The following is a 22,333-nucleotide window of genomic DNA, read 5'->3' as shown; positions in this document are numbered from 1 at the left end:
TTTGAAAAATACGTCTAGAGAGAGTTTTTCGACATTTGTTTCAACATACATAAACCAGCGTTTAAATTGTCGAATCATATAAACCAAAAATGTCATATGACCAAGTATGCAAAATGGCGTTAGAATCGAAGAAAAGACTGACAGACTTTGTTGATGAATTCATGAAATCTAAATCTTAATATCAATAACAAATGTTTTCTTAATAAAAGTTCAAAGTTAGTAATTTGTTTTTCTTATAAATGTTAGTTTTGGATTTAAAGTTTATTTATTAATATATTGAATATTAAATGTGTGTAAATATGTTTATATTAAAATACATTGTATATGTCTTGTCTTTTTATAAAATTCATCGTTTCTTTTTAAAGTAACAGTGCCAATAACCTCTTTTTGGCACTGTACATCCTACAATTATAATGATATTAGATACATACATATATCAAAAAACTATTTGTTAATAACAATATTTCGAATGACAATTTTTTTTTTTTTTTTGTTTCCGGTCACATCAACTCAATTCTTGTGAGACGAAGACGAAACATAAACCGGGGCCACAATTGTACTGGGTATATGACCTACATTACCGTTTACATTTCGAACCTTCCACCATTTCCTCGAGTCATCAATAATCTAGACGAAATGTACATATTAATAGTGTTATTAATAATAAGTTGTTATATTAGTTTACCTCTAAATATTCTCCTTTGACAACACTCAATTCTTTGTCGTTGTTTGCAATGCGCGGATAACACACAACAACTACTTTTGATCCCTTCATACGGAGTTGGTTTAGCCACTTTTCATTCAGTGTATCCATTTCCATCGGTGAATGTCGAGCTTTGAATTTTCCTAAATGTTGACTCGAAGAGTGTGGTGCATTGTCACTCATATCTTCTCCGGGAATATTTTGGATTTGCATTCCTCCTAGCACTTGCTCCTGTGATCGCATAACGTCTTGAACTTGGTTGACTTCGATCTCCTCACCAATGGATGGATCAAAGTTTCTTTGCTCTGACATTTTGTTTTTGTATTTGTAGCCAGATAACATATTGAGACGTGACGTTGATGTTCCTGGTAAATGGCTATAATCGATTTGCTGTTCATCTGCCAGCCCATATTGGTCTGGCCGTGGCAAGGGAAACTCATTGCCGCCCATATTATGAGATGGTCTATTATAGCCTCTAATGTTACTCATATCTTCCCTTTCACACCATTGTTCAGCTGGAGTTATCCAGGATGCACCTAGTGACTTCCACAGTTCCGTTTCTTTGCTACTGACACAGTTCATTAAGAATTGTATTGTGTCGCTGGTTAGCAGTGGCTCAATTACGTTCGAAGCAATTTGGGACTCAGCATAGGTATCACGCGCAGCCTCAACGATCAACGCAAGAGGTGTAAAAAGAAAATGAACCAGTTCCGGAGCATTGGGGTCATGAATATGAGATTTAAGTTTCGACAGCAAATTGAAAGACAACTTGAATTTCGCCAAAATGTCGACGAATTCTTGTTCGGAAGGAGGGCGTGTATGCAAGTTCAAAAGGCCATCGCCAATTTCACGTTTCTTGTATTTCCTCCTCTCTATCTCCCGTACAGCAGCTGCAGTGTGTTGCAGTCGAGCAATAAATTTCTCAATATCATCAAAGCAACTATTTAAAAGATTGACTTCCCGCTCATACTTCTCACTTACGATGTCCTCAAACATTCGAGATTCAGCGTTTGCGCCAACGTTGGCACTATCTAATTAGACAAATTGGTCAGTAGGTCTTATTTCAAATAGAACAATAATAGGTACTTACAAAGTTCTCGTGTATTTTTGTAGAAATCAGATTCTTCGGTCTTTCTTAAACTTATGGCCTGATTAGAGTATGTCGTTGGTGAGTCTGTACGACCAGAGCTGTTATTCAGAAGATATTTAATATCTTCAACTAAATGCACCGCCGATATGCTCTGAGACTATTTCAATAATGCAAGAACATTAAATATGTATGTAAGTTAGAAAATTGTATAGAGAATTTTCGGCTAAAGACCTTACTTGGAATATATGCATCTCTGACTGAACTCCATCTCCGGCCGAGACAATAAAAACTAGAACATTGTTATACAACTCCAGTACATCGTCCGATGTAAATGCCGTTGGACTCTCTATCAAGTAATATGGGAATCTTTCGATTAATTCCTGAAAAAGTAGACAAATGCTTTATTAGTTTTCGTGTCATTTCTTTTCTTTGTGTGGCTTACTCACCCCCGTCTCAAAATCAGTTATGAGCACACTGTTTTTGTCCAAACACAACTTCATTTTTTGCGACCATATACCTGTGTTCTTTTCCATTTGTAGAAGTCGTCGCATTCCATCAATCGGAGTGACAATTCCAGCGTCTTCGTTCACTGTAAACGTGGCTAAATGTTCCATAATATGACTGGGATTTTCTTGGTATCTACCACTGTGGTGTGGTCTTTGGCCATCCTCCATTTCTTTGCTGCTGCTTTGTCTTGCAACATCCCCCTCGTTATGCCGAAAATGTGACATCGTGATTATATTGAGTCCGTCAATTGCACTTGCTGCGTAATAAATTCACATATTTCAATATTCCATTGCAACAGGTAGTCATTTCTCTTGGTCAAAAGTGATACACACAAAATTTCTGTCTTACCTGAAAAATTCTTCACTACCAATAAATGGAAACCCGTTAGGAAGTGAACAGAAACCGTACGAAAGCAGGTAATGCGTTTTAAGCCAAGTAACTAACATATTGTAATGTAACATAACGCGTGCGTAGCGTCAAATATAGAAAAGTATACGAGGTATTAATCATATCTTTTATGAAGGTAAAATGGAATTCATGATTAATATACATATATAATTAGTTTTTAAATCTAATTTTACTGAAAATAAAACAGGGCTTTTTTAAGATGGGAAGTAAATTGAAATTAGGGTTAATTATTGACAAATTCTAAAAAATAGCAGCCGTTAGAAAATTAAATTTCACTTTTTACTTACTACAAAACATTTTATGAATAACTAACTTCAGTAATTAATTTGCAAGTAGCTAAGATACTTTAATTTAAATGTCTGTATATGTGAAGTTAACTATATATTAATTTGGCTTGGGGGTTATAAAAAGGTTCAAGTCTTTATGAAAATACTTGTGTGTGTGTACAATAATTCATTTATCATAAAAATTAAATAAATGTTTTTCAATGATTGTTACCCAGATACGTTTTGAATTTTTATCACAATGATTTAATTTAAGAAAAATCCTAATCATTAACCATTGGCTATATATCGGCTATACTTTTTTACCATAAAATCTCTGACTATACATTGAGAGGAAGTATATGGAATTATTAAAATTAACCAATTTCGGAATATGATTTTACTATCAACATCTTGCTATTGAATTATATGCTTTATAGTTTTTTCTACATTTTAGTAAACCTACCATAGTTTTAACATTACAAGACTTCCATAAGAAAAAATTATGGTGATTTCTATGCCCCTCTCATGGCAGAATAATACAGGTAACATCAAGTGCTGTTGTACAACGAACGTAACAACCATGGCAAAATAACTGAGGGTACAACAAAGCTACCACATTTAGTGTATGTGTGCGTATAGTTTTGAAAAAAAAATACAATAAATTGAAATTATTTCAAAACAAAGTGTGCAATTTTGTGATAAAACTGTATTGTCCTACAATTTTAGATTCAACCCTTTAGAATAACCCCTAAATTCCATTCTTGTTTCGCGGGTTTCCCGAATATAAACATTTTATAAAAAAAAATAAAAATAAACAAAACCAGCTGTTGCATATTTAAAAGTCTATTTGACACCGTTACACCGTCCGTTACAGAGTTGAATTTTTCTAGTTTCCTTGAAGTTGAGCAACCTTTCTTATTGAGCCATGGTCACAACCATGGTAGAAGAATATAGGTAACATTGATATGTCGAAATTTTTAAAATGTTTTATCAAAAATAATTATATTTTTAAATGCTTTCTTATACGACGCAAATCGGTGGTTGTTATATTATGATTTTTTCAACAATTTTTACAGATTCCAATTATTTTCATTCAACATTTTCAATTCCAAAATCGGTTTGACAGTTCATTGTCCCAGCAGCTATGTCGATGCGAATACCTGTATTCTTCTACCATGGTCACAACTACATACTAATTTGTTTTTGTACCTAATACAAGTGTCAGAGTTATATGTCTAAAAATTTTAACAAAAAATTACTTTTTTAAATTACTTTTCAGTAAATTATTTTAATTTCAAAAATGTCAATTTTAGAATTTGGATTATTAAATTTAAAATGCAAAAGAATATTTCTTATAAATTAGGAGGTCAGGTTCAATACTTTTTATGAGTGGCTTACTGCAGGAAAGTCTATCACAAGTTTTAAGGTAAGCTTCAAGTGCATCTTCAGTATTACTTGGTTCGGCACAAGAGGTTGAATTAGAAAATTCAGATTTAGAAAAATATGTAGTGTACAATTATTTCCTGAAAAATATATAAAATCTTAAATGGCCGGTCTTCTGTCATACGAAGTGGTCTGCCATTTTTAGTAAACAACTCCAAATGCTATTTCCACACTTTTCTTATCAATTATGCATGACATTTTTAATGCATTTTTATTAACTGGCTGTTCATTTTCCATTTGTATGTAGTTTTGATAAAGATTAGGATGTGCAGTTTTTAAGTATCTTTCTAAATTACCTTCATGTCAGCATAATGTTTTATGGTAGTCTCCGTTTTTGCGCATAAATCGTTTATTTTGATCGTCGAAATCAAAGATTTCTAGTGTTATATCATTTTTTGGACGCGGCATGGTCTTACAAAGTCGCGGCTTGGTCTTACAAATTTTCAGCTGCTAATTGTCATCGTAGATAAATATAGGTAGATTTATTAGTGTAAACAAATGTAAACAATTTAATGTGAACATTGAAAATTCAAAAATGCTATAATAATACTTTAAAAATAAGTAGATTTTTAAATAATGTTTTGTACAATGTGATTGGTGTCGTTTTTATTATAGTTAAACAAGTTTAACAAACAAACAAATTTTTAATTTAAATTTACATTTTTGACAGTTCATTGTGTCACTAGCTTTTTGAATACAATCAGTGTTGCCAGTATTGTGCAAAAATATATAGGCAGTTTTGTTTGGCGATGGTCTGAATGATGTAGCAAGAAAAAAAATAAATTTGTTTAAAATAGAATATGGAAAACGTATAACAATACTTCGACCTTTCACCAAGAGAAAAACTTATAATTATGTCTAGCATACAACGGAAAAATATATAAAAATATTATTTAGAATGGCAACTCTAACTACACAAGTCATAATTTCGCTCAGCGAACGTTTGGAAACGTTTCCTGGCGATTTGTTCGCAAACAGAACAGATTGGCAACTCACGGCCATAGTACATTAAAACAAACGTACTGTTTGTGTATTTCTGGCGTTGAAAGGTTTGTGGTTTTGTTTTGTATCATGGCAGAAGAATACAAGTAGATGCATCAAAGCTTGGGAGCATTGATATTTCAAAAAAATTTAAATGTTTTTTCAAACATAAGTAGATTTTTCACGTTTTCTTATACAATGTCATTCGGAGGCTATTATAATTCGCGATTTTCAACAATTTTTACAAATTTAAATAATTTTTCATTCAACATTTTTAATTCCAAAATTGGTTTAACAGTTCATTGTCCCAACAGCTGTGTCGACGCGTCTACCTATATTCTTCTACCATGTTTTGTATGAAGTACAAAACGATTGAAAAAATTAAAAAAGTTTGTGACTTCGTGTGAGCGGTACGTTATGCTAGGAACACAATTGGAGCGAACGACGAATTTTTTCGCGGCGTATGTTCGTCGTCAAAAATAAAACACATATGTGTATATGGAAGTGCACACAATCACGGCACCGGCGAAAATTTCGTCGGTCGCCGCGAACTCAATTAGCTTTATTTCTATTTCATACGCCGGCGACCGGCGAACAAAACAGTACAAGGTGGCCATACTTGTACGAATTTTATGTGTTTTAGTAAATAAAGTTACTTTTTACTTTAAAATTTGTTATGGTCACTCTACTATCTGTTACTCGTATAAAAAAAAAACACAATTAATTTGTTTATTTATTTGTGTACTTGCGCCTGAGTGAAGATGGATATCAGTGAATTTATAATAGAGAAGATGGACATAAGTGAAATTATAATAGAGAACGTAAAGAATTATGTGTTCTTGTATAATTCATTGTAGTCAACAAATGAGCAAAGAGTAAACAACTTCATCAGCTGTTTTATAATTTCGTCGGTATTGTGTTCCATACGACGAATTTTCGCGGCTCATTTTGTCGCCGCGTAGGGCGAAATTCGTCGTTCGCTCCAATTGTGTTCCTAGCATTAATTGTTTCGTTTGTTTTCGTTCGCTGCTAAAAATAGTATTTTCCCATGACACATTTTTTCCATGCAGACTGTCATTAATGTGAATAAACACTTATTTTTCAACATCACAAACAAACATTATCTGAGCGGCATTTATACATAATCCCATTGGGTTAAACTTCATAGTATGAATCATGGTAGAAGAATATAGGTAGACGCATCGACGCAGCTGCTGGGACAATGAACGGTCAAACCAATTTTGGAATTGAAAATGTTGAATGAAAAATTATTTAAATTTGTAAAAATTGTTGAAAAATACATATCTTTACAACCCACGATTTGTGTCGTATAAGGAAACATACAAAATTCTACTTATATTTGAAAAGAAATTAAAAAAAATTGACATATAAATAAATATGTCACTGGTGTGTGCCCTGGCAAGTCAACAAGCCACAGGGTGACATTTTCAAAAAACAATGTATGGCTAGTATTTTTAAATTTGTGTATGGTGAACTTTAGTGGAACAATTAAAGTGCACTCTTTTGTCTACAATATTAAAAATGTATTTTTATATCGAGAGCCATCTACATCTTAAAATTAATACCTTAGTTGTGGTGAATACTCGCTTAATATGAAAATGCGATTTATATTAAAGGGTAGCACGAGACGAATTGTTTGAATTGAGTTTTTTCGACACACGAACATTTTTTACGAAATCATGTTCTAAGTATTTGATCGAAATTGGCACCCAACATAATCGACCTGTTTGATTTATGTATGTCACTGCCAAAGGTTGGATCGTGTCATGGTTGACTGCAACTTTTGTATGATGTTCTACAAAAGCAGCATTTCAACGATAACAGCGAACTATGTCGTCGGCATTGTTAGGTGTTATTTTGTTATTTAAATTTGAAAGGCTTGTTGCATCAATGATCCCATGCGTTGAGCATCTACCTGTATTTTCCTACCATGGTTACAAGCGTGGCTCAACAAGAACAGTTGCTCAAATTCAAATAAAAAAGCAACTCCATACTGGAGCCTTTTTGTGTCAATTCGATTTTTAAACATGCAACAACTGATTTTGTTTTTTTATACCCTCCACCATACATAGTATGGAGGGTATATTAAGTTCGTCATTCCGTTTGTAACTCATCGAAATAATTATTTTAGACCCAACAAAGTATATATATTCTTGATCAGCGTAAAATTCTAAGACGATTTAGCCATGTCTGTCCGTCTGTTGTAATCACGCTACAGTCTAAACGAATAAAGATATGAAGCTAAAATTTTACACAGATCCCTCTTTTGTCTGCAGGTCAAGTTCGAAAATGGGCTATATCGGTCCACGATATCGTATAGCCCCCATATAACGGTACCCCCCGATATTCGGTATTTTGATGATTTTAGCCACATTTTTCAACGGAATTGTCTGATAATGTACACAAGAAGTTCCATGTAGGTACTTTATGCCTTGGAAGAGAATTATCTATATAGGTAAACGATATCGTATATCCCCCAGATAACGGTACCCCCCGATATTCGGTATTTTGATGATTTTACCCACATTTTTCAACGGAATTGTCTGAAAATCCACACAAGGAGTACCTTGTGGGTACTTTATACCTCGGAAGAGAATTATCTATATAGGTCCACGATATCGTATAGCCCCCATATAAGGGTACTACCAATATTCGGTATATTGATGATTTCAGACACATTTTTCAGCGGAATTGACTGAAATTCCACACGAGGAGTTCATTATGAGCAGTTTACCCCCTGACATATATAGGTTAACGATATCGTATATCCCCATATAACGGTACCCCCAATATTCGGTATTTTGATGATTTTAGCCATATTTTCCTATGGTATTGTCTGAAAATACACACAAGTAGTTCTTTGTGAGCACTTTAACCCCTGAAAGGTAATTGTCTATATAGGTCCACAATATCGTATATCCCCCCATATATCGGCCCCTTCCGATATTAGATATTTTAAAGATTTTAACAGAATTTTTAATGGATTTAATTTTTTGAAAATTTTCTAATATTGGGGGCATCCCCAAAATGTAATCCAAGATAGAGGGAAAATATTGTTTTATCCCAAAATTATACATTTTGTTTTCCACGTTAACGGAAAAAATCATATATGTTGTTATTATATTGTAAAGTAGACGGAATGAGGTTATGTATGGAACAAGATATTGTGCAGATGGTCGCCGCGGGTTAGCTGGCACACACGCGACCTTTTAATGACATTTTCAATTACCGTTTTGCATAAATACTGCGACATTTCATTAATGCAGCGTTTAAGGCTTGTATCGTCATCGACTTATTCGCGTAAACATCGACTTCAAAAAACAGCAAAGAAAAAAATCGAAATGTGTTAAATCGCACAATCCAGCCGGCCAATTTTGTCATCAAAACACGAAATAACACGCCCGGTACTTACTGATACAGCAATTGTATTGTATCTCTGGCTGTAGGACTCGTGACGCCGTGTTATTGAAACCACATTCCCTCCACCATGATACACTGAAATAAAGGTAACCTCATTTCAAATTAGCATTCCCAGCTCTGCATATATATATAATATACCTTGTCAAATTTTACAGTATATAAACAATTCCCATCTCTGTTTTTGTGTGTATTCAATGGGTTTATGAATAAAGATTTTGACGATGAGGTGTTGTAAATTTGAAAAAAAAATTAAACATACAGGGTGAGATGAAAAAAATCTGCAACCAACTTCAGACTGCTGTCATTTCTAAACCACTCGTCCTACAGTTGTTAAAATTATTCCAGTGACAGCTCATTATATTGTTTACAAGCGTATAAAAGCATTTTGTTGAGAATTTTCCAGAAAAAAATGTTATTCGTCAAGGAATTCAAGCGTGATAGTGTGATTTCTTTATATTTGGTGGCTATCGTTAGAGCACTCCAGCATTTAAATGTGAATAAATCTTTTGTGTCTCGCACCATCGCTCGTTACCCTGATAATGGTAGCGTAACCCCGACGTCAAGGAAGGGGACGGAAGAAAACAGCAACATCGCAGAAACGCTTCGAAAAGTAAAGAAGCGACTTGATCTAAACCCGCGTCGCAGTGGCCGAAAAATGGCTCGTGAGCTGAACATATCGCAATATTCCATTCGGCAAATATTGAAAAATGAGCTCGGGGTAAAGCCATTGAAATTCCAAAAAGTGCAAGAACTTACACCCCAACAGAAAGAAAATAGACTCAAAAGAGCTAAAGAGTTGCTTCGCTTGACCGAAAGTGTTGAACTGCCGAATTTGGTTTTCTTCGATGAAAAAACACTCGTTGTCTAGCAGTTTGTAAACAAACAAAATGATCGTGTTTACTTGCCAGAGGTCAGCTGAAAATGTGCACCTTCGGTTGGCCATCAGAACTCAAGCGCTGGCCATGATGATGGTGTGGGCCGCCATAACAGCCGATGGTCGCTCTCCTTTCATATTAATCGACCGTGGCATCAGAATAAATGCCGAATATTATCGCGAAAATATTCTGGAAGGTGTATTAAAGCCTTGGGCACGCAAACATTTTGGCCGCAGACCTTGGACAATCCAACAGGGCTCAGCACCCTCGCACTCAGCACGCGCCACTCAAGAATGGTTACAAAATAAGGTTCTTCATTTCGCTTCATTTCCAGCGCACAATGACCACCAAAATCTCCGGCTACCAATCCGTTGGACTATTGTGTCTGGAGTATTTTGGAAAGCAAGGTTGGCACTAAAAAATACCAAAGTATCGATCACCTCAAGCAAGCGCTGGGCCAAAATACCGCAGAGCAACATTCGGGTAGCGTGTGACGGTTTCATTGGGCGTTTGAAGGCCATAATTCGTGCCAAAGGGGACTAATTCGAACAAATCTAAACTTATTCTAAAAGTTGATGCTATTTCCGACATTTTTTGCTTTCATTCAATAAAATTAAAAAAAATAAATAAATAAAACTTATGGCGTTTGTCTTTGTTGCCGTATTACCTTCTTAGTTCTACCATGCTCTCCACATTCATTTTTTCAATTCTAGACAAGAAATAAAAACTTGTTATCATTTCAGCATACCGAACACCATTGACTGTTTGCGCTTGACCTGTCACATTTTCATAAAAATGATTCCTCCAGCCCAAAACCCACACGTTGAGGATGTATTTGCTTCTCGAGAATCATTCGAGTAGATTCCTCATCCCAAATTCGAAATTCTGCCTATTCACGAAGCCGTTAAGATGGAAATGGGCCTCGTTACTGCAAATCCATCTCTACATTTTCTGTAATTTACCTTTTCAAAGTTCGCTGAATAAAAAAAGGTTCCTCTGATTTCTGTGCATACAATAGATTTATAAATATAATTTTTGAAAATGAGATGTTGTCAAATGAATAATTGTAAAAAAGCAAACCTATGATTGCATGACTTTAGCTTCTTAATTCTACCATGATAATACCCAATAAACTAACTCATTTATTCGTTTAGCGTTTTTTTACTAAAACGTGCCTTCTACTAGCAAACAATATTAACAATTTTCGGTTTTTCTAGCTGTTAAGGAAATCATAGCCATTTGATTAATCATTTCGCAATTGGTTCTTGACAACTATTGCGTAAATTGCATTGTTCTGCCTTTTGTAAAGGCAGTGTGAGTCATCTGTAGGCGAAATTTGGTTGTGGCTGCCGCAGTCGAGAAAATCAATCGGCTTCGTTGTCTGCTTTAGATTGTTTGTTTTTTGGAACGGAAAAGATAACGATGAACATGAGCGGTGGAAACATCCATGGTTTGAGCTGGTTTCCAAATATTCCCGACAAATTTGTAACATGGGGTGGACAGGAAATCAAATTATATGTGGTAGGACGGAATAAAGTCGAGTCTGAAGCTAGCGGTGAGCAATGCATTTTGAGAAACATATGTCGCAAATGTTAATACGCGTCGAATCTTTTGTCCATTGTAGCCCGTTTGCCAAACATTCCTGCCAATTTGGAGGCTATCGAAAACCACTACGAATACGCTCGATGTGTCCAACCATCATTTCACAAAAATCGTCCAATAATTGCTGTTGGTTTGGGAAATGGCAAAGTTGGTATCAGCGACTTCCATGGAGTTATGGAAAAAGATCCTGAATACAGTGAGTATTCATAGGTATTCAATATTAAATCATTCTAAATGTCATTTTGTGGCCCTGTAGCTCCCCGTCAGCAACGAATGTGCCTCTGTTTGGCTTGGAGTGAGAATAATCCTAACATGTTAGCTATTGGCCATGATCGTCATCGCTCTGATTCCTGCATTACAATTTGGGACACAGAACGGGGACCACCAAAGGAGAGTGGTAAGTTAACTTCTATAGCTCCCAAATAATGGTTCTGCATGCGATGAAACTTAAGCCGATGGCAAATACATATCCCAATATATATGTCAATGCTGAACATGTTCAAAACTGGCACTTTGTATCCGTAGCGTGTGTAACACACAGGATGAGTGTGTATTTCTCATTGAATAAGAAATCTATTCACATTTTTTAAACTTCCAGAATCAAGCTTCTTCGGAGTATCTGAATCGGCTCATTCATTATGCTGGGATAAAAATCATCAAATTCTCATAGCTGGAATGAACCAGAAGCAAATAAAACTCTACGATCTAAGACGTAAGTTATGTGCCTATTCTCTGGTTTCTATTAACAAAATTTGCATCATTTTAGAAAGCACTACTACTTGTCAGTCCATACAGACCAAAACCGTTTACGGTTTAGGAGTAGCACCGAATGGCAACTACCTATGTAGTTTCTTTGATTCGGTGATAATGCTGTGGGATCTGCGTGCTATCGATCGGCCCTTATTGCAAATACAATCGGCTAAGAATCACCTACACTTAAGTTGGTGTCCAACAAGATCCAGTTTGTTGTCGTCGCTACAACGAGAATCGCCGTACATAACTCTATATGATATACGTTGTGTGGATGTGGAAAAGAGCCGTGAAGTTTACCACGTTAAGAAACAATTGTTGCCATTTCATACGAAACACCACGCCTCCCATAAGGGATATACTCTTGCTGCATTGTCATGGCATCATATGGATTTCGAGAGAGCTCTCTTGCTTTCCGAGACTGGAAGCATTATGGATTTTCATTTGCCGTTATCTATATTAACGGCCTATAGTAATCATAAGAAACTGCCACTGTTGCTACAAAAGCCCCTATCAGCTCCGAATACGCCAGTACATAGCAGCCAAACTAGTCAAACCAGCTCATCCGAATTGAGCAATGCCAAATCCCCATTGAATTTCGATGTTGTCGACAAAGATCTTCAAGAAGAGGACCTGGTTGAATGGACCAGAGAGAGGGCGTTGTGTGATTACGGTCTGAAAATGGCTGGCAAACGTTTGAATGGAGAGTTTCACTTGACATCTTACCTTAAGACAGTTTGGTTAAGCTTGGCAAACGTTTATCGCAGCGAAGAGAAGTTAATCGGTTTGAAAACTGTTTTAGGTATCGGTCTGAGTCATACGTCCGAGGCATTTATGAATACTTCAAGAATAGAGTCTCACGTTCTACAATGGCCAGACTTTATAAACAATGCATGTAATTTAGTGTGCTATAGGTAATTTTTTTGAAAGCAGCATGTATGTACAAATAATCCAATTCCGAATACTTTCAGGAGCGACCAACGCGATACCGCATTAAAGCTGTGTGGATGGCCATCAGAACAGGAATTGGATCGTTTTGTGAATACCCTGTGCGAAAACAAGGTTCGATTTTCTAAACAACGTTTTTGAATCAAACTTATTAAACTGTTATATAATTTTATTAGGAATTCAGTCGGGCAGCAATGATTTATGTTTTTCACTTGAAAGTTCTGGCTGCTTGTGACATTCTATCTAAAGCTGTAGATCAATCTCGCGATCCGAGTATGTTTCGTATTGCTGCCATAGCTCTTTCTTGTTTCAATGCCGATCGTACCAGCACTGCTTGGCGGAATCAACGATCACTAGCTAACAAACAAATCAAAGATCCCCATCTTAGAGCCATTTTTTCATTTCTTGTTGCAGACAATGACAACTTTGACTCCGTTTTGGTATGTAAAGAGTTCGGTTAAAACGAGGGATTCTTGTTAAACTTTAGAACATACAAAATGTTCATATAATGCTGCCAGTTTTATAAATACCCCCTAACATCTTTATAATTTCAGGCGGAAGAAAAAGAAGGCATCTCCTTAGCTGATCGTATGGCATTCGCATGTAAATATTTATCGGAGTCAAAATTGGCGGAATATGTCAAACTACAAATTCAAAGATCAGTAGAAAAAGGAGACCTTAATGGCTTGTTACTTACTGGAGAGTCCCAGGAGGGCATAAATATTTTGCAGTCATACATGGATTCTACATTCGATATACAAACAGTGGCACTTATTGCCATAAATTATTTCCATCGCGAACTCTTTAACGATTTTAGAATACAATATTGGATAACAAGGTATGATTTTTTTTTTACTGTCCAACAGTGCATAAATTAACGAGTTCTCTGCCGTTACAGCTACATGGATTGCCTAAATTCGTGGGGATTTTGGGAGAAAAGAGCCGAGTTGGAAATAAAAATTGCAAATTTACGATCTTCCATTCGCAGTCCACGCACCGTTTATTTATCTTGTAATTTTTGTGGAAAATCGGTTTCAAATGCCTTACAGGAAGATGCTCGTATGCGCAATGTTTCCTCTAATGTAAATAAGGTATGAACCTGAAATATTGTATTATTTTCCTCCCAAATGTAGGTATATCGATAATAAAACCTTTTGCTCATGTAGCTTTCGTCCTGCCCAAGTTGTCGCAAACCACTGCCCCGTTGTTCCCTGTGTTTATTGCATATGGGTACTACGCTAAATGCCTATACAGCCGGTGAGGGGGGAAACGAAAGTCAAGGAGCCCCGTCGAAACCATTCTCCAAATGGTTTTCATGGTGTCAAACTTGTCGTCACGGCGGTCATACTGAGCACTTGATGCAATGGTTCAAGTAAGTCGATTCACACTTCCATTGTCAGAACTATTTAAAAATAATTATATATCTGGAACAATTTTTTTTTGTTTCTTAGACAAAATGCCGAGTGTCCCGTATCATCATGTTCCTGTCGATGTTTCGATATGGATGTGACAAATCCTATAGCCTCAACAGATCTCTCATAAACTCAATAGATCTCTCATAGCCCCGTATCATCATGTTCCTGTCGATATTTCGATATGGATGTGACAACACCTGCAGCCTCAATAGATCTTTCATAAACCTAAAAGACTTGTTATTGCACCTTAATGCTGGTATCTAAACTTTTTTCCAGCTTTACACTACAATCGAAATGTAGAAAAACATGCCGATTTTATGTTACGCCATTAATGAAATACAAAAGACTTAAAGAGCCAATTCATCCTACAATTTTGATGAACCTTCGGAAATAAACGTCGAAAATGGTAATGAATAAATCCTAAAATATATATAAATTTTAAGTTCATATTGTTTTGTATGCTTTAGTATATCGATAAAGAAAATTATGTTATTTGCATAAAATGTACAAACTGGTTATTTTATTCTGTATTACGAAATAATTTATAATGCCAGTTAGAGGATTTAAGATTGATGAAAAGTATTGATGTGATAGGAACAACTGGACCTAGCGATCATGTACAATGAGTATAGGTTTGAGAAAGTTTGATGAAAAGAAGAAAACTTATTTTGATTGTAATAAAAGAACCAGGGTTAAAAGCTAGCACCAAATGAAATTAGTCTTAGCTATAAAATATTTGCAGCCACGGCTTAAGCTGCACGTGATCAGCTATTTAACTCGTTAGTAACCAAAAATAGTCACATGTCAGTGAAACAACAAATTTAGCACACGAATAGCGCATTTCGGCTACTGCTATTTTTGACAGCAGCCGATAATATATTTTTATGGTTGTGTGTTATCAATGTACAAATTAATAAAACATGCACATATTTAGTTGAGCTCGATAGCTAATCCAAGTTTATTTTTGAATTGTAACTTGCCAATATTTTCTTCTGAAATTGTTGAATAATATCGTATAGAACTAAAATAGACATAAATTAAAAGACTTCAACAATATTTGCGCACTGTCTATGTATGAAAATATCAAATGTATAAAAAAATGCGCTTTTTTCGCATTTCATACGTCGTGAAATGTTTATAGGCGATACAAAACTCAAAAATGAACGTTTGTTTTTGTTGGCTAAAAACCGAGCTAAGCAGTAGCCGCCGTGCTGCTTTTTTGGTGCTAGGCTTTTTGGTTAATTTCAATTTAGTTACAGCCGTTCACTGCTATTTTGTGTTATTTTCCGAGCTGAAAATCTGATCGTGTGCAACTTTAGCCCTGAATTCAAATATTTAATAGCAGTTGCACTGTAATGCTAATTTCAATACGTGCTGGACTTTAAATCCTGGACGTAGCTCATTAATGGGCAACATTTTTTAAAGAATTTTTAGCAGCCAATTATCGCTGCTATTCTAGATATCTAAAAGATGTCTCAACTAGAACGTAATAGTGAAATCGGTATCGTGAAATGATAACCACATTTTTCTTGCCTAGAATTGAATAAATGAATGTGGAGGACATATGGTTTCAACAGGACGGCGCCACATGCCATTGAGCCAAAGAAACAATTCAATTGCTACGACAGTCATTATCCGGACGTGTTGCAATGTAACAACTTTAGATTTTTTCTTTGCGATTTTTTGAAGTTGATGGTTTATGCGAATAAGCCGACGAATTGAATCCACATTGCATATTTGAAGTTCATTATGGGTACTAACATCTATGACTGACACCCTATATTTGGTATTTTGACGATTTTAGCAACATTATTCATCGGAATTGTTTCAAGTTTCGTATTTGAATATCGTACAGGTCCAGGTCTTCGTATAGACCCCAATATAACGGTAACTTCCTTTATTCGGTATTTTTTGATTATAGCAGTATTTTTCAACGAACTTTTTTGAAAATTTGCAAATTTCTTCCAAATGGTGGAGGGTATTCAAAGTTCGGCACGGCCAAACTTACTGCTTCCTTACTAGTTTTTTAAATATCTGTGTTTTATCAAAAATTGGAAATTACGTTTTAGTTGGGACACCCTTTGTAACGATTTATTTCTCCGCAAAATAGAAAAATTATTTTTTTTCGATCAAAATTACCAAAAAAATTTCCAAAAACAACAAACTATGTCTAAAATTTAAAGAGTTGGATAAGTATATCCTGGCTTAATATACTGACAAATATCATACAGTTGTTGATATTTTTAACATTTAAAAAAGAAGACATAATAAAATGTACGCAAACAATCAAGTGTGATTCTTTAATCAGTAAGGAAATGCCAAGAGGCGGCGGAGCCGAGTACCCGTTACAAAAGAATTTATTTGAAGTAGATCATACCACCTATTAACCTTTGGCTTAAAGAAGTTATAATTTGGTTTCGGACGGAACTATATAGTGGAAGCATATCCAATTCTGAATCGATTTTAATCATATTTGACGGAGACATTTTTACAAAAAACAAAATAACATTGCTTTAGAGTGCATGATATCACTTCGAAAAGGATTATATTAAAAAAAAAACATATATATCGGAGCCGAGTTCCACCAAATGGAAACGTGGAATTCACTCCATTTGGGCAGATATTAGCCATTATTTGCATAATAAATCTAAAATAGCAATAATAATATATATGGGAGCTATATCCAAATCTGAGCCGGTTTCGATAAAATTGGGCAAAGGTATTTTCGAGCTCTATAAGATATCTGGTACCAAATAGCATTCTGGTGGGGTGCATATTAAGAATGTGAGGGATTTAAACATCAAATCGCATATCTGAACCGATTTTCATCAAATTTAAGTCATTTGGACTGATATTGGTCATTTGGTGCACAATTAACCCGAAATCGGCTGAAGATATATATGGGAGCTATATCAAAATCTGAACCAATTCTCACCAATTTCAATAGGGTTCGTCTTTGGGTCAAACAAATATTGTTTGGAAAATATCATCTCAATTGGATAATAAATGCGACCTGAATTTTGTTCACAAAACTACATGCACAAACGGGCAGATGAAGGGACAGACGGACTGACATGCATAAATAGACTCAGAAAGTGATTCTATGAAGATCCTCAAATGTAACATACATAATACCCTTACCACTATGTGGTGTATGGTATAAAAGCGAAGAAATGTGTTTTTGAAGTCCAGTAGGTCGACTGGCACAATCAGCATTGCTCTCTTCCAGAACCTGCAAGGAAAAATCGGTTGTTGTAGAAAAAAGTTTTATATTCTTGCAGTTCTGGAATAGAGCACATGTTGTCTCTACGAACATATATTAAAAAAAAAAAACTGCAACAAAGCCAACCGCATAATTTTTACAGTTTTTTTTTTAAATTTTATTGAATGAAAGCAAAAAATGTCGGAAATATCATCAAATTTTAGGATAAGTTTAGATTTGTTCGCATTGGTCACCTTTGGCACTAATTATGGCCTTCAAACGGCCAATAAAACCATCACACGCTGACCGAATGTTGTTCTGCGGTATTTTGGACTGAAGCGTTTGCTTGAGATCACCTCAAGTGGCTATCGTTAGAGCTCTTTGAGCTTTTTGTTTTTCAAAATCTTGAATCCTATGTGGGGGACGTACGAGAAGGAATGGTCCGATCTCATATTTATAATATGTAGATCTCGTGTTGATAGAAATATTGAGATTTGTCAAATCTGAATGGAATCGGATGTTTATTTCGCGTTTCAGGATCTGCATGGTTATTCAAAATTTTGACCCTTTGTGAGGGAAGTACCAGAAGGAATGGACCGATATATCCCATCAGACTTTGAGTTAATAAATATTAAAATATTGTTATGTGTGAAATATGAAGATAACTGGATGCTTATTTAGGATTTTATAATCGTTGTGGTGTTTCAAAACGTTGACCCATTGTGGGGGTGGTATCAGAAGGAATGGTCCGAACTCTACCATCTTTATAACAGATCTTGTGTTGATCAAAATTTTGAGATTTGTCAAGTCTGAATGGAATCGGATGTTAATTTCGCATTTTATGAGCCTCACGTATATAGAAAATGTTGACCCTTTGTGGGGGAGGTACCAGAAGGAGTGGACCGATATTCCATATCTCCAAACTCGATTTAAGTTTGATAATAATATTATGATGTAGAAAATTTGGACCAAATCGGATACTCCTTTCGAGAATTATCGTGCGCACTAGCCAGCCAGACGGACATCCCTAGATCGATTCCAAATGTCCTGTTCTGCAATTCATTGGTCCTAGGTTCTAAAACCTTTATTTCGATGAGGCACGTTTTGCCGTATCAAATGATATATACCCTCTCTAGCCATATGCCTGAGGGTATAAAAATTGGGTTTACCTTGTTATCCCCTTCGTAACACAGCACAAAATCGGCAGAGAAAATTTATAATTTAATAATCAACACTGTCATAAATGGTTTGTACACATTTTTGATGTGTGATCTTTAAATTTAAAATGATTGCTTTCAAATGAAAACAAAATTATTCTTAGGATTTGAGGAGATTTCGGACCTACCAAGAGGAACTTCATATGTACATAGATATTTGTGGTGTGCGTGATGATCATGCCTCCGTATTTGAGACGTTGTCTTGTCTTTCCGAATCTACGTTAACGACGATACGCATAATTTAACTAAATATGATATTGCTTTATTTATCTCCCAGCCATGCCAAAGACGAAGAAGGCAAATCTGCATTAACTTTTAACGTTCCTTGTTGTTGTTCTTATTGTATACGAAGCAGATTTTCCTGGTGGTCTGGTGTGTGTCAGCATTAGCTTCACTAATTAAAATCATTTTGCGAGCAAGATCACCTCTAAACGGACAAGAATATATTGCAAGAATGGCTGGGTGAATGAATGAATGGATGAATGTGTAGGTTTAGAATGTTCATCGTTTCGTCATGAGAGCGAACGATGCTACTTCCCTCCTCTTCAAAATTTTGAGTAATTTTTTAATTTGTTGCCTGACAGCTCGCTGCCATATGAATTTAATTGAAAGTAGACATTTGATAAATATGGTCCAATAAATATGCGTTGATTTATGCAGGAACAGTCATGTCTGAAGTGGCATGTGACCAAAGTGAGTCCATAAAGGCAGAAAAGTTTGCAGAGGTGAATGGTACCCGTTCTCGTTTAACACTTCAGGATTTATGAATTTGGAATTTCATGAATAAGTAATGGAGATTTTTACAATTGGAGAGGACAATAGATTTAATGTTTTCAAAAAACTGATAGCGTTTGAATGAATTAATATTTTGGAAAATATTTTAGCACCCTATCATTTACACTTCGAAGTAAACCGATTGTATAAGTTTGATATTTTGGCTACACCAAAAAAAAAAAAAAAAAAAAAAAAAAACTGCAACAATGTCAAACGCCATAATTTTTACATTTTTTAAATTTTATTGAATGAAAGCAAAAATGTCGGAAATATCATTAAATTGTAGGATATGTTGAGATTTCTTCGAATTTGTCACCTTTGTCACGAATTCTGGCCTTTAACCGGCCAATGAAACCGTCACACGCTGCCCGGCGAAGCGCTTGCTTGAGGTGATCGACACTTTGGTATTTTTTAGTGCCAACCTTGCTTTCCAAAATACTCCAGACACAATAGTCCAACGGATTGGTATCCGGAGATTTTGGTGGCCATTGTGTGCAGGAAATGAAGCGAGAAACCTCATTTTGTAACCATTCTGGCGCGTGCTGAGTCCTCTTAAAATGTCCAAGGTCTGCGGCCAAAATGTTTGCGTGCCCAAGGCTTTAATACACCCTCCAGAATATTTTCGCGATAATATTCGGCATTTATTCTGATGTCACGGTCGATTAATACAAGCGGAGAGCGACCATCGGCTGTTATGGCGGCCCACACCATCACCATGGCTGGCGCTTGAGTTCTGGTGGCCAACGAAGGTGCACATTTTCAGCTGACCTCTTTGGCAAGTAAACTCGATCATTTTGTTTGTTTACAAACTGCTGGACAACGAATATTTTGTAATCGGAGAAAACCAAATTTGGCAGTTCACCACTTCCGGCCAAGCGAAGCAAATATTAAGCTCTTTTGAGTATATTTTCTTTCTGTTGCGTTCTGTTCTGTTTTTGCACTTGGCTTTACCCGAGCTCATTTTTCAATATTCGCCGAATGGTATATTGCGATATGTTCAGCTCACGAGCCATTTTTCGGCCACTGCGACGCGGATTTCGATCAAGTCGCATCTTTACTTTTCAAACCATTTCTGCTGATGCTGCTGTTTTCTTCCGCCCACTCCTTGATGTCGGGCTACGCTACCTGTATCATGGTAACGAGCGATGATTTATTCGCATTTAAATGCTGGAGTGCTCTAACGATAGTCACTTGTGGTTTTCCAGCCAAATATAAAGAAATCACACTATCACGCTTGAATTCCATCACGAATAACTTTTTTCTGGACAATTCTCACCATAATAATTTTGTACGCTTGTAAACAACATAAATGAGCTGTCACTGGAATAATTTTAACAGCTGCCAAGCGAGTGACTTAGGAATGACAGCAGTCTGAAGTTGGTTGCAGTTTTTTCATCTAACCCTGTATGTTCGATGCATTCCAATTAATCACATTAATTGACCTGGCACTCGAGTTCAATGTGGAAATCATCTCTCCTCTATTAAGAGTCACATTCGCTTAGTTCGGATTGTTGGGGAGAGTTTACGCCCATTATTCATTTTTTCCAAAGGTCAGTTCAATTGCAGATAGGAGGAGAGGGTCTTGTTCCGCTATTATGCTCACCTTCAACTACACTTGCTCTATCGCTTTCGTTCTGATCATACGAAAAGGTAGTCTTGTTTCCTAGAAACCCACACTTTACAAATTAGCCATTGAAAATACTATTACACTAAATAATATAACCTTGTTTTTATTTTCTTTCTTTTTCTGGATTTATTTGTCCCCGGTATACGCCACAGTGACAGCTCATTGTATTGTTTACAAGCGTACAAAAGCATTTTGGTGAGAATTTTCCAGAAAAGAAATTTTCGTGGTGGAATTCAAGGGTGATAGTGTGATATCTTTATATTTGGCTGGAAAACCACAAGTGGCTATCGTCAGAGCACTCCAGCATTTAAAAGTGAATAAATCTCTTGTCTTGTACCATCGTTGATTACCCTGATGCTGGCAGCGTAGCCTGATATGAAGGAAGTGGTTGAAGAAAATGGCAACATCAGCAGAAATGGTTCGAAAAGTAAAGAAAGAAAACCCGCGTCCAGTGGCCGAAAAATGAAATTGAAATTCCAAAAAGTGCAAGAACTTACACCGCAACATAAAGAAAATAGACTCAAAAGAGCTAAAGAGTTGCTTCGCTTGGCCGAAAGTGGTAAACTTCCGAATTTGGTTTCCTCCGATGAGAAAACATTCGTTGTCCAGCAGTTTGTAAACAAACAAAATGATCGTGTTTACTTGCAATGAGGTCAGCTGAAAATGTGCACATTCTGTTGGCCACCAGAACTCAAGCGCCGGCTATGGTGATGGCGTGAGCCGCCATAAAAGCCGATGGTCGCTCTCCGCTCGTATTAATCGACCGTGGCATCAGAATAAATGCCGAATATTATCGCGAAAATATTCTGGAGGGTGTATTGAAGCTGTCGGCACGCAAACATTTTAACCGCAAACCTTGCACATTCCAACACTCGCGCCACCCACGAATGGTTACAAAATGAGGTTCCTCGCTTCATTTTCAGTGCACAATAGTCATCAAAATTTCCGGATACCAATCCGTTGGACTAATGTGTCTGAAATATTTTGGAAAGCAAAGTTGGTACTAATAAATACCAAAGTGTCAATCACCTCAAGCAAGCGCTTCGCCGGGAATGGACCAGAATAACGCAGAGCAACATTCGAG

General features: G+C 36.0%; 2 protein-coding genes across 2 annotated transcripts; one reads left to right on the top strand and one right to left on the bottom strand.

Moving 5' to 3' along the window:
- Positions 1–223: 223 nt before the first annotated feature.
- Positions 224–2,793, bottom strand: LOC101893583 (epidermal growth factor receptor kinase substrate 8). The gene is made up of 6 exons (XM_005181420.4): positions 2,649–2,793; positions 2,240–2,556; positions 2,030–2,173; positions 1,794–1,950; positions 686–1,734; positions 224–627 (listed from the first exon to the last, which is right to left on the bottom strand). The coding sequence occupies exons 2-6, from the start codon at positions 2,522–2,524 to the stop codon at positions 511–513; spliced, it is 1,752 nt and encodes a 583-aa protein (XP_005181477.1). The 5' UTR covers positions 2,525–2,556; positions 2,649–2,793; the 3' UTR covers positions 224–510.
- An 8,279-nt stretch (positions 2,794–11,072) lies between these two features.
- Positions 11,073–14,940, top strand: LOC131806622 (GATOR complex protein MIOS-like). The gene is made up of 11 exons (XM_059131044.1): positions 11,073–11,269; positions 11,339–11,512; positions 11,573–11,713; positions 11,915–12,028; positions 12,083–12,980; positions 13,038–13,128; positions 13,191–13,454; positions 13,569–13,852; positions 13,913–14,105; positions 14,181–14,386; positions 14,466–14,940. Exons 1-11 carry the CDS (start codon positions 11,137–11,139, stop codon positions 14,554–14,556), a joined length of 2,589 nt encoding a protein of 862 aa, XP_058987027.1. The 5' UTR covers positions 11,073–11,136; the 3' UTR covers positions 14,557–14,940.
- The last annotated feature ends 7,393 nt before the right edge of the window (positions 14,941–22,333 follow it).

This window comes from Musca domestica, unplaced genomic scaffold (genome assembly GCF_030504385.1).
Source record: "Musca domestica strain aabys unplaced genomic scaffold, Musca_domestica.polishedcontigs.V.1.1 11, whole genome shotgun sequence".
NCBI lineage: Eukaryota > Metazoa > Arthropoda > Insecta > Diptera > Muscidae > Musca > Musca domestica.
The sequence above is the reverse complement of the archived record's forward strand: the minus strand, read 5'-3'. Positions and strand labels throughout refer to the sequence as shown.

Excerpts from the sequence above, each read along its gene's own strand:
- LOC101893583 (XM_005181420.4), bottom strand. The coding sequence starts at position 2,524 with ATGTCACATTTTCGGCATAACGAGGGGGATGTTGCAAGACAAAGCAGC. Across the intron at positions 1,735-1,793 it reads CAAAAATACACGAGAACTTT|ATAGTGCCAACGTTGGCGCA; the intron begins GTAAGTACCTAT and ends TTGTCTAATTAG. Across the intron at positions 628-685 it reads TCAAAGGAGAATATTTAGAG|ATTATTGATGACTCGAGGAA; the intron begins GTAAACTAATAT and ends CATTTCGTCTAG.
- LOC131806622 (XM_059131044.1), top strand. The coding sequence starts at position 11,137 with ATGAACATGAGCGGTGGAAACATCCATGGTTTGAGCTGGTTTCCAAAT. Across the intron at positions 13,455-13,568 it reads ACAACTTTGACTCCGTTTTG|GCGGAAGAAAAAGAAGGCAT; the intron begins GTATGTAAAGAG and ends TTATAATTTCAG. Across the intron at positions 13,853-13,912 it reads ATACAATATTGGATAACAAG|CTACATGGATTGCCTAAATT; the intron begins GTATGATTTTTT and ends CTGCCGTTACAG.